The sequence below is a fragment of the Rana temporaria genome, chromosome 1, assembly GCF_905171775.1.
Source record: "Rana temporaria chromosome 1, aRanTem1.1, whole genome shotgun sequence".
In the NCBI taxonomy this organism is placed as follows: Eukaryota; Metazoa; Chordata; class Amphibia; order Anura; family Ranidae; genus Rana; species Rana temporaria.
In genome coordinates, this window is record NC_053489.1 from 480,082,978 (window position 1) to 480,098,963 (window position 15,986).

Consider the following 15,986-nt stretch of genomic DNA (forward strand, 5'->3'; position numbering starts at 1 on the left):
CCTGCATTTCTGCTAGTCTAATTTGAAGACCTTGCTATAGCTTGTGTGCTCATGTTACTTTCCTGCACTTCTGATGGTCTGTGTTTAGAACCTCGCAATAGCTTGTGTGCTCATGTCCCTTTCTTTCACTTCTGTTAGTCTGAGTTGAGAACCTCCCTATATCTTGCATGCTCATGTCCCATTCCCACACTTTTGTTAGTCTGAGTTGAGGATCTCACTATAGCTTGTGAGCTCACATTCCTTTCCTGCACTTCTGTTAGTCTGAGTTGAGTACTTTGCTATGCCTTGTGTGCTCCTGTCCCTTTCCAGGACTTCTGTTAGTCGGAGTTGAGTACTTTGCTATGCCTTGTGAGCTCATATTCCTTTCCTGCACTTCTGTTAGTCTGAGTTTTAGTACTTTGCTATGCCTTGTGTGCTCCTGTCCCTTTCCAGGACTTCTGTTAGTCTGAGTTGAGGACCTTGCTATAGCTTTTGTGCTCATGTCCCTTTCCTGCAATTCTGTTAGTCTGAGTTGATGACCTTGCTATAATTTGTGTGCTAATGTCCCTTTCCAGCACTTCTGTTAGTCTGAGGTAAGGACCTTGCTATAGCTTGTGTGCTCATGTCCATTTCTTACACTTCTGTTAGTCTGAGTTCAGGACCTTGCTATAGCTTGTGTGCTCATGTCTCTTTAAGCATCTCTATTAGTCTAAATTGAGGACCTCACTATAGCTTGTGTGCTCCTGTCCCTTTCCTGCATGTATGTTAGTCTGAGTTCAGGACCTTACTATAGCTTGTGAGCTCATGTCTCTCTCTATCACTTCTGTTAGTTTGGGTTATTGACCCCGCTGTTGTTTATGTTCAGTAATTAGTAACATCTAACTATACATTACCTGTCTGTTTAACTGCCTTTCTTTTTATTTGTATGTCCATTTCTATCTGCAGCATTTATATTTTGTTAAATATAATATTTGGGTTTAAGCATTTACCCATCCTATTTATAGCAGAGCTAGGTGGAACTGTCCAGCAATACCAATTTTATTACCAAAGTTTGATAACGAAAAAACAAATACAGAAAACATACACATACATGCATGTACTCGCACACACATGAATGCACACAGTGGGGGAGGTCAGTGCTTTAGATGTTTAAATATTAATAATCCTTTTGCTGCTGGAAGGCTCTGAATCTGATCTTAGAGTGATGTGTTTTTCTAGTCGTTAAAGGCACAGGAAACACCCCATGGAAATCTATAAATACATTTTACATCCAGTATTTTGCCTTTTGATAGTGATAGAAACTAGTGTGGTAAATCAGTTTGCTTGCGTAGGCCTAATATGATATATAAATGTAAAATGATTGTAACTATATAAGCTTTGAGTATGACACTAAAACACAGGCAGATTATTATAGGGAATGGGGGACTCCAAACAAAAACCTTGGATTTTTCTTGAATCTGGAAAATTATACCTTGAGGCCCCGTACACACGGCCGAGGAACTCGACGTGCCAAGCACGTCGAGTTCCTCGTCGAGTTCTGGGATGAAGCCGCCGTGGAGCTCGGCGGGCCGCCTTCTCCCATAGAACAACGAGAAAATAGAGAACATGTTCTCTATTTTCTCGTCGAGCTCCTCGGCGGCTCCATCGAGCCAAAACTGTACAGACGACAGAGTTTCTCGGCAGAATCCGGGTTTTGACCGAGTTTCTCGGTGAATTCTGCCGAGAAACTCTGTCGTGTGTACGGGGCCTAACAGCATAACATCATAGTTAAATTTCAAGAAAAACTCTCCTGTAATATATTTGGTAAAAGTGGGAGCACAGAATCAGTGTGTAAAATGTACCCAACTCCCTCTATGATGAGCTGTTGTTGAGGTTCTTCTGCAAGCTCTTCTAGGTGCAGCTTTTCTTTAGTAACTGTGTCTTTACTGTGTTCTTTTTATCACACGATTTCCCAGAATCTTTTATGAGTAAAGCATCTTACTGAAACATTAATTCAGGTAAAATGACTACAAAGTCTGAGCTTGATATCCACAGGACCTTTAGAATATTGCATCCCGGTTACAGAATAAGTATGACTTGCACCATTAGCTCCTTGTTCCCTGTACACTTCACGGAATAATTTTCAGCAGTGTTTCTGTGTTATAAATTTTATTTTTCTGTTTGTCTTTTGGATTATCAATAATTTCCTTTGATGTTCTTAGTTCCTTCCCCCCTTAGTATAATGTGATACACCCAAGTTTTGTGATACCAGTCCAACAAATACGATTTCTATCTTAGGCCCCGTACACACGACCGAGTTTCTCGGCAGAATTCAGCCAGAAACTCGATGGGAGACGTATTCTGCCGAGAAAACCGGTCGTGTGTACACTTTTCGCCAAGGAAACCGACGAGGATCTCGTCGGGCCAAAAAGAGAACATGTTCTCTATTTCCTCGTTAGTCAATGGGAAAAGTTGGCTCGCCTAGATCCTCGGTGGCTTCACAAGGAACTCGACGAGTTTTGCCTGTCGAGTTTCTCGGACGTGTGTACGGGGCCTCAGCCCCATCTTAGCTTTCCATCTATATCTAACCGGCAATGCTTTGCCACTCATTTTTGCTTATTAACTCACAGATGCTTTTCTAAGCTCTTGTACTGTTCCTAAGAATGGGTGGCATCTTAGAACAGATGTTTTAAATTTTAGGATGTTTGAAAAAAAATATATTCCTGACATTTATAAATGTTACCTAAAAGCAACGAGTGGAAGGATGCCTTAGAGTTTAATAAAACCAGGATCATTTTATTAAAATCGAATAACACCTTTTAGAAGATAACATTCAGCTCCACACTGGCATTCAAAGCATAACATATTGCTCCAATTAATGAAGTTCTTTTCATAATCTCTTTATCAATTAATATTAAGACTAAACCATGTGTTTTATGGCAATATGGCACATTGATATGTGCCTGCTTTAACTTTAAAATGTATTTGAGGGTATTTTAACCACTTAACCCCCGGACCATATTGCTGCCCAAAGACCAGAGCACTTTTTGCGATTCAGGACTGCGCCGCTTTAACTGACAATTGCGCGGTAGTGAGAAGTGGCTCCCAAACAAAATTGGCGTCCTTTTTTTCCCACAAATAGAGCTTTCTTTTGGTGGTATTTGATCACCTCTGCGGTTTTTATTTTTTTGCGCTATTAACAAAAATAAAGACATTTTTTTGAAAAAAATCCTATATTTTTTACTTTTTGCTATAATAAATATCTCCCAAAAATATATAAAGAACAAATTTTTTCTTCAGTTTAGGCTGATACATATTCTTCTACATATTTTTGGTAAAAAAAATTGCAATAAGTGTTTATTGAATGGTTTGCGCTAAAGTTATAGCATCTACAAAATTGGAGATAGTTTTATGGCATTTTTCTTAATATTTTTTCTTTTCTAGTAATGGCGGTGATCAGCGATTTTTATCATGACTGCGACATTATGGCGGACATATCAGACACTTTTAAAGCTATTTTGGGACCATTCACATTTATACAGCGATCAGTGCTATAAAAAATGCACTAATTACTATATAAATGTGACTGGCAGTGAAAGGGTTAACCACTAGGGGGCTAGGAAGGGGTTAAGTGTGTCCTAGGGAGTGATTCTAACTGTTAGGGGGCGTGGCTAGGAGTGACACATCACTGATCACTGCTCCCAATGAGAGGGAGCATACGATCAGTGTCAGTGTCACTATGCAGAACGGGGAGACTGGCCTCTCCCCAGTCTGCAGCTCTGTGACCCATCCGCTGGTCCCGCCCACACAGGGGCAAATTCGAAGTGACCTAAATATACATAACTTTGTCCAGCCGTGCCATTCTGCCGACGTATCCTTCATGTTTTTTGCATGCTAGTCTCCTATGGAAAATGAAGAGGTTACTAAAGTTAGAAAAATTCTTGTATGACAGAATACAACTTCGGAAGTGATGTAATATATTGTACTGTAATTTAATCTGTCGTTTCTAAACTTGTGTGGTTTTCGTCTTAGCTTTTTTCGGACGGTATTGTACTGATTAAACGAAAATTGTACATTCTGGTATCATTTGAGATTTTTTTTCCCGTTTGTTCCTTTGGATAATTTTGGATTAACTGTCGGGATTGGCTCTCGATATCTGTGAACTAACGATCAGATTATTGTACGATAGTGGTATTTTTTATTCGATTTTCTGATTGTGTGTACTAGGCTTAAGGGTTAAAAATGCATTAAAAGCACTTTTATAATTGTGTAGCGTGAATCCAGCCATAAAGGGCAATTTCACCAAGTTGTTTTTTTAATGTTCCCTTGCCCCCTTAAGTCGCAGCCACCTACGAAAATATTTTCCTTTGTTTAGTGGTCCGACACTGCTTTTACAAAACAAGTCCCAGCTGTGTCCAGTTTTCACATCCAATGTATGTTCCTAAACCCATTTGAACAGGGCTCCAGCTATAGGAATGAATGGACTGAGCAATGTGCATGTGCAGAAGGGGCTGAAGGTAACCTTTCTTCAAAGTCTGTGTGGCTATGGGCAATGTTGCACAGTAAATAGCTCAAGTGCAGGGCTGAAGGAACAGCGGGTAAAATAAGTACTGAACATGTCACCATTTTTCTAGGTAAATATAATTCTAATGCTGCGTACACACGATAGGTTAGTCTGATGAAAACGGTCTGATGGACCATTTTCATCAGACCAAACCAATCGTGTGTGGGCCCCATCGGTTATTTATCCATAGGTTAAAAAAATAGAGCGAGAGAGGCGTTCTACGTCATATACGGCAAGTTTCCAGCGGACTTGTTATCGCGAGATTAAGTTACCACCAGCGCGGGATCGTGCCTATTTGAAAAGAGATTATTTTTGCGGAGTTCCGGATAACAGTGCTGAGACGATTGGCCGATTCTGACAGTCTTTATATTGGACACTGGAGGGATTATCCGTTGTGAACACATCCTTATATGCTGTATTAGGTCTCCTTAAACAGAGACCATAACATTCGGTAAGAGGCTGTGTGTGTCATTGGTGGAGGTGCTCTGTCATCACTCTTTCCGGGATATTTCAGATTGTCTGCACTTGGGACACCTTCCTTTGAAATCTTTGTGTGGTGGACTTTTTTTGCTCATTATAGAATTCATCTATCAAGAATATGTTTACACTCCTGTGTTTATATTTTTATTTGCATTCAAATTAACCATTCTTCATTGTGGAATTTTTTACCAAGGACTATATATTTATCTATATCACTTTTACTATATAGAGTCACTTATGGTATAGCTCACTGCATTGCTGCTAATTCATCTGACACATTCGATTTGCAGTTAGTTGGCAGATTACATTAGCGCGATCTTCTTTCTGGTATTTATATTTGTTTGGTGTGGTATAACACTTTTTGGTCGCAGCTTTATATATTTTTTACATTTTTTATTTATTTTTTTATTTTCACATTTAGAATAAGCGCAATAATTTTTTCCATTAAAAAAATAGGAACTTGTTTTAACATTTTCTGATGGATAAAAAACCTATAGAAAAAAACGATCGTCTGTGGGTACGTCCATCGGTTAAAAATCCACGCATGCTCAGAATAAAGTCGATGCATGCTCGGAAGCATTGAACTTTATTTGTTTCTGCACGTCGTTGTGTTTTACGTCACCGCGTTCTGACACGATCGTTTTTTTAACTGATGGTGTGTAGGCACGACTGATCATCAGTCAGCTTCATCAGATAACTGATGGAAAAATCCATCAGACCGTTTTCATCAGACTAACCTATCGTGTGTACAGGGCATAAAGGTGCTATTGGCATGACATTTTCACCACATTATTTTCTTTCTTTGAAACCAATTGCATGCATACAAAGAAACCCAAATAAATTCAGAAATTAAGTTATGTATAATAAAATGGAATGACACAGGGAAAAGTATTGAACATGCTAGGTGAAATGTATTTTGTACGTCGTACAAATTCCTTTGGTGGTAATGATAGCTTCAAGACGTCTCCTGTATGGAGAAACTAGTCACATGCATTGCTCAGGTGTGATTTTGGCCCATTCTTCTACACAAACAGTCTTCAACTTTTGAAGGTTCTGTGGGCCTCTTCTATGAACTCTGATCTTTATTTCTTTCCATAAATGTTCTATTGTATTCAAGTCAGGTGATTGGCTGGGTCATTCTAGCAGCTTTATTTTCTTTCTTTGAAACCAATTGAGAGTTTCCTTAGCTTTATATTTGGGATCATTGTCTTGCTGAAATGTCCACCCTTGTTTCATCTTCATCATCCTGGTAGGTGGCAGCAGATTTTTATCATGACTGTTTTGGTACATCCTTCCTTCAATGACATGAAGTTTACCAGTCCTACGCCATGCTGTTCCCACCTCCAAACTTCACTGTTGGTATGGGGATTTGAGGTGATGCGCAGTGCCAATTGACCTCCAAACACAGTGTGTATTATGGCATCCAAAGAGTTCAATTTTGGTCTCATCTGACCAGACTATATAATCAACCAGTATATAACAGGCTTGTCTAAATATTGTGCAGCAAACTTTTAATGATCTTCAACATTATTTTTCTTCAGCGATGTCTTGCATGGTGAGGGTGCATACAGGCCCTGGCGGTTGAGTGCATTACTTATTGTTTTCTTTGAAACAATTGTACCTGCTAATTCCAGGTCTTTCTGAAGCTCTCCACAAGTGGTCCTTGGCTCTTGGACAACTCTTCTGATAATTCTTTTCACTCCTCTGTCAGAAATCTTGCTAGGAGCACCTGGTCGTGGCCAGTTTATGGTGAAATTATGTTCTTTCCACTTCCCGATTATGGCCTCAACAGTGCACACTGGAACATTCAGGAGATTAGAAATCCTTCTGTAACCAATGCCATCGGTATAGGTCTTAAGAGAGCTCTTTGGCTTTTATCCATTATGAGATGTTTCTTTGTGACACCTTGTTAGTGAGACACCTTTTTATAGGCCATCAGTTGAGGCTGATATTCATTTGCACTGACAAGGGGCAGGGTTGCTATCTAATTACTAATAGATTTCAGCTGGTGCCTTGGCTTTTCATGCATTTTACACCTCCTTTTCTTCATGCGTTCAATATTCTCTGTGTCATTCCATTTTATTACACATAACTTCATTTCTGAACTTATTTGTTTTGTTTTTTTGATATGTATGGATTTCAGGGGTTGTTGCCGACATGTGGTGAACATTTCATGTCAATAGCACCTTTAGAGATCAGTTTAGAAAACTTGTCTACAGTATCAGGGTTGAATAAGGGAAGTCTTGATTGTACCTGTGGACATGGGGTGTTAAGTCGGGGGAAATCTGTAAAGTGGAGATTTCATCACAAATTTAATCTTATTTTTTAAGTGATTGGCAATCTCTGTATGACGATAGGAAACATAATAAAAAATACATGTAGTGTGCTAATATGAAATGTAGTCAGTTGTGATCAACGCTAAGGCCTTGTACACACGAGCAGACATGTTCGATGAAACCGGTCCGCGGACCGTTTTCATCAGACATGTCTGCTGGGAGCTTTTGGTCTGATGTGTGTACACACCATGTGTACACACCATTAGACCAACGCGTAGAAGACACCGACGTTCTCAAACGCGGAAGTGCTATGCTTCCACGCATGCGTCGAATCAATTCGACGCATGCGCGGGATTTCGGTCCGCTGGTTAGACGTCATAACCAGCGGACATGTCCGATGAGTCATACTAACCATCGGACATGTCCGACGGACATGTTTCCAGCGGACAAGTTTCTTAGCAAGCATGAAACCTGTCCACTAGGCCAGAAAAATGTTGACCAGTTTCAGAGGACATGTTTGGTCGTGTACTACACCTAAGAGCGTCATTGGGGCCTTTAGCCCATGTGTACCAGGCTTTACATCTAGATTGAATGAGAAAAGCATGCCCTTTAGTGAGCTTTGTAACCAGTAAAAGAGTCCGGCAGCAGCCAAATGAATGTACAATTGAATTACATATATATAACTGAATAGTTTGCTAGACAATGTTTTTTTTTTTTTTGACCCAGACTTGAGATTAACACACTTCTGCCACACTCAAAAGCCAAAGTAATGATTCCACTATTTCCTACTTCAGCTCTGAAACTTTATTTTCATTGGACTTAAAGTGGAGGTTCACCCAAAAAGTTAACTTTTAACATTAGATTGATGCTCATTTTGTCAAGGGGAATCAGGTAGGTTTTTTTAAATCTAAGCAGTACTTACCGTTTTAGAGAGCAATCTTCTCCGCAGCTTCCGGGTATGGGCTGCGGGACTGGGCATTCCTATTTGACTGACAGGCTTCCGACGGTCGCATACATCGCGTCACGATTTTCCGAAAGTAGCCGAACGTCGGTGCGCAGGCGCCGTATAGAGCCGCACCGATTTTTGGCTTCTTTCGGTGACGCGGATGTATGCGACCTTCGGAAGCCTGTCGGAAGCCTGTCAATCAAATAGGAACGCCCAGTCCCGAAGACCATACCCGGAAGCGGCGGAGAAGATTGCTCTCTAAAACGGTAAGTACTGCTTAGATTTTAAAAAAACTACCCGATTCCCCTTGACAAAATGAGCATCAATCTACTGTTAAAAAATTTTTTTCGGGTGAACTCCCGCTTTAAAAAACATCATCATAGTGCGGATTCGTTGTTCACTTTGCAGACAGATGGCACTGGATCCTGCAAAACTAAAACAGGATAATAGTTTTACCTGCCTAGCTATTCAGTGCGGCAAAGGTGTGTGAATACAAATGACCTTTTTTGAGAGGTAGAACATTTATCATTTATACATTTCAATTCTGTATCCAGCTGTTTGCCTGGAGTCCCTCTTTGAGAGTATCATATTGTCTATAGAAAAGCAGAAAACCTTTCATTGCTGGTGTGCTAATATAGATCCATAGAGGGTTAAAATATTGTGATGACTTTGGTGGTCACAAAGAGGAAAGGCCGATATTTCATCTCTTCCAGTCAACCATCAATTTCAGTTTCCCAACTCTAAACTGAAGGAAGGTGATTCTTGATGGACTATTACATTACATGTGACAGCATTTTGTACATATTTGTTTTTCTGTGAAATCCTATGTTAACCTTTTAAGCACCAGAGGTATTTTACAGCTAAAATCAAATATTGTCAGTCAGCATGGATTCCAGTTAGGTCTCACCAGCACTGATTTTATTTCCACTTCTGTGTCTTCATGGCAGCTCTATGTAAGAAACAGACACTGATTGGTTGCCTCTGCCTGTGCAAACCCCCTATCTAGCTGGTCATGTTAATCATTTGCGTTCACAGCAACTGGAGCCAGATGACTCCTGCACAATTCGTGGTGGACAGATATGTCAAGTAACAGCCCAATCATCATGATATAAGGGGGCCTAGGGGCCAGACTGGGGAATAAGAGTGATTGCCAATTTAAAATGCCACTCAGTAAAATAAATAGGTTCCTCTCTGCAGGCTTAAAATGGGGCACATGCAGAAACAGTCTACATTATAATGACTAATAGAAAGGGGGTGCTGTAATTAAATCTGAAACAAATAGAAATGGGTACTGTAATTTTACCCGAAATTTCATGTCTGCATATTTCACCTTAAATGAGTTATATGGAATAAAAAAACCTAATCCCACACCATTTAAAAAGAGGCAAATGCCAGATTATCTAATATTTCTTAATATAATATGGCTATAGTGTATATATAGTGCATTGAAAAAATATTTATACCCCTTGAAATTTTCCAAATTTTGTCATGTTACACAATCAAAAATGTAAATGTATTTTATTAGGATTGTATATGATAGACCAACACAAAGTGTCACATAATTGTGAAGTGAAAGGAAAATGATAAATGGTTTTAATTTTTTTTTACAAATAAATATCTGAAAAGTGGCGTGCATTTAGATTCAGCACCTTTTACTCTGATATTTCTAAGACCTCTTTCACACTGGGGCGGTTTGCAGGCGCTATTGCGCTAAAAATAGTGCCTGCAAACCGACCCTAAACAGCGGTTGCTGTTTCTCCAGTGTGAAAACCCGAGGGCTTTCACACTGGAGCGGTGCGCTAGCAGGACAGCTCCAAAAGTCCTGCTAGCAGGATTTTTGGAGCGGTGAAAGGAGCGGTGTGTTTACCGCTCCTCCACCGCTCCTTCCTATTGAAAGCAGAGGCACATTGCCGGCGGTATTAACCCTTTTCCGGCCACTAGCGGGGGTTAAAACTGCACAGCTAGCAGCCGAATACCGCCACAATTCCGATGGTATAGCGGCAAAACAATATGTGTGGTGGAAAGCTCATACTGCACATTACCCTGAACACACCTTCCCCGCCGTGAAACATGGTGGTGGCAGCATCATATTATGGGGATGCTTTTCTTTAGCAGGGACAGGGGATACTGCCACCGCACCTTCTACCCCAGTGTGAAAGGGGCCTAACTCAAATCTAGTGGAACCAACTGCCTTCAGAAGTCATCTAATTAGTAAATAGAGTCCACCTGTGGGTAATTTACTCTCAGTATAAATACAGCTGTTCTGTGAAGCCCTCAGAGGTTTGTTAGAGAACTTTAGTGAACAAATAGCATCATGATTGCCAAGGAACAAACCAGACAGGTCAGGGATAAAGCTGTGTTAAAGTTTAAAGCAGGATTAGGTTATAAGAAAATATCCAAAGCTTTGAACATCTCATGGAGCACTATTCATTTCATCATCCAAAAATGGAAAGAGTATGGCACAACTACAAACCTATAAAGACATGGCTGTCCACCTAAACTGACAGGCCAGGCAAAGAGAGCATTAATCAGAGAAGCAGCCAAGAGGCCCAAGGTAACTCTGGAGGAGTTGCAGAGATTTGCAGCTCAGATGAGAGAATCTGTCCGCAGGACAACTATTAGTCGTGCACTCCACACATCTGGCCTTTATGGAAGAGTGGCAAGAAGAAAGCCATTGCTGAAAGAAAGCCATTAGAAGTCATTTTTGCAGTTTGTGAGAAGCCATGTGGGGGACAAACATGTGCAAGAAGGTGCTCTAGTCAGATGAAACCAAAATTTTACTTTTTGGCCTAAAAGCAAGACGCTATGTGTGGTGGAAAGCTAACACTGCACATTACCCTGAACACACCATCGCCATCGTGAAACATGGTGGTGGCAGCATCATGTTATGGGGATGCTTTTCTTTAGCAGGGACAGGGAAGCTGGTAAGAGTTTATGGGAAGATGGATAGAGCCAAATACAGGGCAATCTTAGAAGAAAACCTGTTAGAGTCTGCAAAAGACTTGAGACTGGGGCGGAGGTTCACCTTCCAGCAGGACAACAACCCTAAACATACAGCCATAGCTACAATGGAATGGTTTAGACCAAAGCATATTCATGTGTTAGGCCCCGTACACACATCCGAGGAACTCGACGGGCAAAACACATCGTTTTGCTCGTCGAGTTCCTTGTGAAGCCGCCGAGGATCTCAGCGAGCCAAGTTTCCTCATTGACTAACGAGGAAATAGAGAAAATGTTCTCTATTTGGCTCGACGAGTTCCTCGTCGGCTTCCTTGGCCAAAAGTGTACACACGACCGGGTTTCTCGGCAGAATACGGCTCCGATCGAGTTTCTGGCTGAATTCTGCCGAGAAACTTGGTCGTGTGTACAGGGCCTTAGAATGGCCCAGTCAAAGTCCAGACCTAAATCCAATTGAGAATCTGTGGCAAGACTCGAAAATTGCTGTTCACAGAAGCTTTCCATTCAATCTGACAGAGCTTTAGCTATTTTGCAAAGAAGAATGGGCCAATATTTCACTCTCTAGATGTGCAAAGCTGGTAGAGACATACCCAAGAAGACTTGCCGTTGTAATTGCAGTGAAAGGTGGTTCTACAAAGTATTGACTAGGGGGGCCTGATTACAAACCCACGCCACACTTTTCAGATTTTTTTGTAAAAATCTTGAAAACCATTTATCATTTTCCTTCCACTTCCCAATTATGTGCCACTTTGTGTTGATCTATCACATACAATCTCAATAAAATACATTTACCTTTTTTGGTTGTAATGTGACAAAATGTGGAAAATTTCAAAGGATATGAACACTTTTTCAAGGCACTGTATCTATTGTAAGCAGAAAGAGCAGTCAGTCTCTTCCTCTTCATTTACTTTTTTAGTCCACTCCTTCTATTACTGCCTGTACTGTACTTTTCTAGCCCCCAAAAAAACAACCAGCATTCAAGCAAAGTAGTTATTCGCTTTCATTGGTCAACTTTGAGAAGTTCTAGGACATCAAGAGTCCACCATAGATTCAAAATAAAAATGCTAGGGTATTAGGTGCTCAAATATCCTGAAGTCTCTTTGTATAGAACATTCAGTTGTGGCCCAGTAGCAACGTAGGTCCATTAAAGTATCTTTTCATGGCACCAGTCCTCAGGAAGGATGTGCTGGAACTGTAGAGAGTCCAGAGAAGGACAACAAAGCTAATAATGTGACTAGAGCACCTCAGCTATGGGGAAACACTACAAGCATTGAACTTATTCTCTCTGAAGAGGAGACGCTTGAGAGGGGATATGATAGTGAGGAACAAATACTGTACTGGTGATGACCCTAGCATAGGGAAAAAACTATTCAGTGAAAGGAAATTTAAAGACACACAGTCATTCACCAAAATTTCCAAAATAAGCAGTTTATCCTTAAACTGTATAGAGGGTTCTTTACTGTCAGAGCAGTAAGGATGTGGAATTCTCTTCCACAAGCAGTGGTATCAGCATCCATAGTTTAAAAAAACGATTAGATGGGCACCTTAACAATCACAGCATACAGGGGGTTTCGATTTACTATTGACATAAACACACACATCATAGGTTAAACTGTAGACTTTCTGATCGCAACCAAAGTGCACTCAGTAGATGATAAACTCTGGGGTGGTTATTGAGGAGTGCCTAGTACAAAAGTTCAGTCTTTTTGAAATGTTTATTGGTTAGGAACCTCAAATAAAGCCAATGTATTTTAGTGGACTGCCCCCTTTCCCCCAGGCTTAAGCAGTGGATGTTATTAGAATCACGATGAGATGCAATAGAGGTTGACAAAACTGTCAGATCTTATCGGCACTATAAACTTCTGGCTGGCCATAATGTCTTTGTTTATATTTCATTAGGTGTCTTGGCATTCATTGTTACCCCATAATGTATCATGAAGGACATAGGTGGATGTTCCAGCTCTTCCAGAAAGGTGTCCCTTGACACTGGGTTCACACACTATGTGCGGCCAAAGCTTGCAGCAGGGGGTCCGGTGCATCCCTGTTCACCGTTCTAGGGGCGAATCTGGTCTGAATTTTTGCCTGAATTTGGACCTGAAATGGAGCCAAAGATGCACAGGACCCTTCTGCTGTGCGATCCACGGCTGCCCCGGAGCTGTGTGAGCCGACTCCATTGCGAGCCGGTGACACTCTCCTGTCCTGGGGAAACCCTCATCCAATTCGCATAAGTGTAAACCCAGCCTGAAACTACATTAGGATGGTCGCATTTTTGTCATACAACTTACATTTTCTCTTGTGAGTTTTGTACCCTAACTACTCGACTACTTGATTATTGTTTTTCACAGAAAAACAAAGAAATACTAAAAAGCCACACCAACTCTGAATGTTGTGTAAAATCTACAATTACCAGATGCTGTTTGGCAATTTTCGAGCTGAATGTGTTGAGCCTGTGAAGTATATTTATCTAATTTGACATTAAAAAAAAAGATGAAGTTTTTACTGAAGCACAAATCATAGTCACAAAATAGTAACCTGTTTTTTTCTTATTATTTACAGAGAACACCAGTCCCGAGCGCTGAAGCATTCCGGTGGTTCTTTTAAGCAGATGTATATCTTATTTTCAAGGCACTCTGAAGTGATTGACAAGCACTGGTCTTGTTTTGGGAACTGCAAAGTCCATGACTGAAGAATATGCTGAGACACTATTTCCGTCTGTGTACAGGGGTTTCCTCAAAAGAAAAAATATGAATAATATAAAAAAAAAAAAATCATAAAAAAAATCACTGGAGCCTGGCTGGTTTACCTATGTTTAGTACACAGGTTCTTTCTTTATGTACTTTAGCTATAATTAACAGTGAAATTGTTGTCTACTTTAAAGTGACTGCAAAAGGAAAGGTTTGGGTAAACCCCTGCTGTAATATGATGTATCTTTGAAAAAAAATTAACATATCTATACTTAATTTCCAAATATGTGTTTCAGTACTGTAAACTGTACAGATAGCAGCTTGTATTTTGTGTGTTTAGACACGAGGAGACAATCATGTCTGAGCATCTATATGAAGATTAACAGTTTGTACGCAGCAGTGAGGTTCTGCAACTTAAATCTGGAGCAATAAATTCTAGCTTTAAACATTATTTTGCCAGCTGGTTAGTCACAGCAGCAACAGCACTGTCTTTTATTTATTTTTATTTTTTTTAATTTTAATTTTACTTTTTTTATATTTTTCATTTTGTTTTTGTTTTGCTCTGTATACATTCCCAGTGGCTTGATTTACAGAATGTTCTTCAAGGTCAAAAAGAATTGTACTGCATCCATTGACTACTCCCAAAGAAGCCAACTGAACTGTATGTAGAGTATTAGCTGCCAATCTTGGCACTATTCCCATGTTTCCAAGGTCCTTCTCTTCATGGACCTGAGGCACAATCCAGACAAAACGTTCTGACCTTTACGTGGGTGAGCACTTGTGATTTTTAAATAAAAAGGATATCCCTTCCGAAGCACTTACCACAGATGACCCACTTTCCAGCGCTTTGTAGACCAGTGTGAAAGCAGCATATGGTATTGTCGTTTGTCCGCTAGGACCAGTCTTTTGAATTATTTGTTCAGGGAAACAGAAGTGTACTGTGACCATGTAATTGAGTACATGCCTTCTGGTCAAGTTTTTTTTCTATAGTAACTGTAAACACTGTAAAATATAAATGCATTCTCACTGTAATGACAAGAGTCAAACACACATATATATTCCTGTATATATGTCATCTACCAAAAAAGGTAGGGCACTCCAGACTTGAGGCGCATTGAGAAGTATTTATGAGGGATCATTCAGATTTTGTAACATATTTGTAACACACATCTCTAGTTTACCTAAAGGTGTTTTATAGAAGAAAGAATCTTGCAAATCAGTACATATATTATGTCAATAGGCTTATTCAATAAAGCTATTCAAAAGGAAGTGGTTATATTCAAATACAAAAACTCAGAAACCAATAATATTTTAGTTGAAACAGCAACCTTGATTGGTTACTATTAAGGAAGAGCTTAGGCGTGTTCGCAAGCCTCACGTGCAAAGCCCGCCAGGAAGTTGGCACTTCATAACGCTAATCACAAGCAGTGAGACATTTCCCGATCTCTGCAGCCACGCTTCGGGAAAATGTTTCACTGTTTGTGATTAGCACTGTGCACCTTTGGTTTGCGAACAAGCCTGAGCTCATCCTTTGTTACTTTGGGCTACTGACTTTTGTATGATACTTCTTGCTTATTAAATAAGCCCATAGAATATGATTGCGACTAAGATTGGCCTGCCAATTTCATCACCACAAGTCTGGAATTGCCTATCCTATAATGTTTTTTATTTTTTAGACCTTGCCTAAACACTTTCAGTTTAGCGCCGACTTCTCATTCTTGTGTAGTGGTTTATTAGTTTTCTTTAAAAGAAGATCTGATCTACTGAACAGCACCAATTTAAAAGCACCTCTGGCAGATAAAGTTAAATATAATTTTTTTTAGCTAAAATGTGTATCTTACAAGAGAGTCTTGTATGTTTTCATTTTGTGTTTTTGTAATAAATGTTTTAATGACATTGAGTAGATCTATAATAGTTTTAGAAAATAATTAGAACAGATTTCTAAATGACACCATCCATACCCTAAGCTGATTAGCATTTTTCTTACCTGTTTTTCCAATATAAATGTATATGATAGAACACTACCCAAGGGCTTTGGTGGAAAGAGATTAGGCAAAAATATCTAAAAAGACTTAAAGGAGTTTTCCACTTCTCAGCTGATTGGGATCTTCTCTGGCATC

At 39.9% G+C, this 15,986-nt stretch overlaps 1 protein-coding gene across 2 annotated transcripts in view; it reads left to right on the forward strand.

Moving 5' to 3' along the window:
• The window catches only part of CXXC4 (CXXC finger protein 4), a 218,770-nt gene extending 203,444 nt beyond the window's left edge, over positions 1-15,326 (forward strand). For both annotated transcript variants that reach the window (XM_040329767.1, XM_040329761.1), the window contains one exon: positions 13,739-15,326. Coding sequence is in view for 1 of the 2 variants with exons in the window: in XM_040329761.1 (XP_040185695.1) it covers positions 13,739-13,783 (45 nt within the window). In the remaining variant the exon portion in view is untranslated. The remainder of the gene's footprint in view (positions 1-13,738) is intronic.
• The last annotated feature ends 660 nt before the right edge of the window (positions 15,327-15,986 follow it).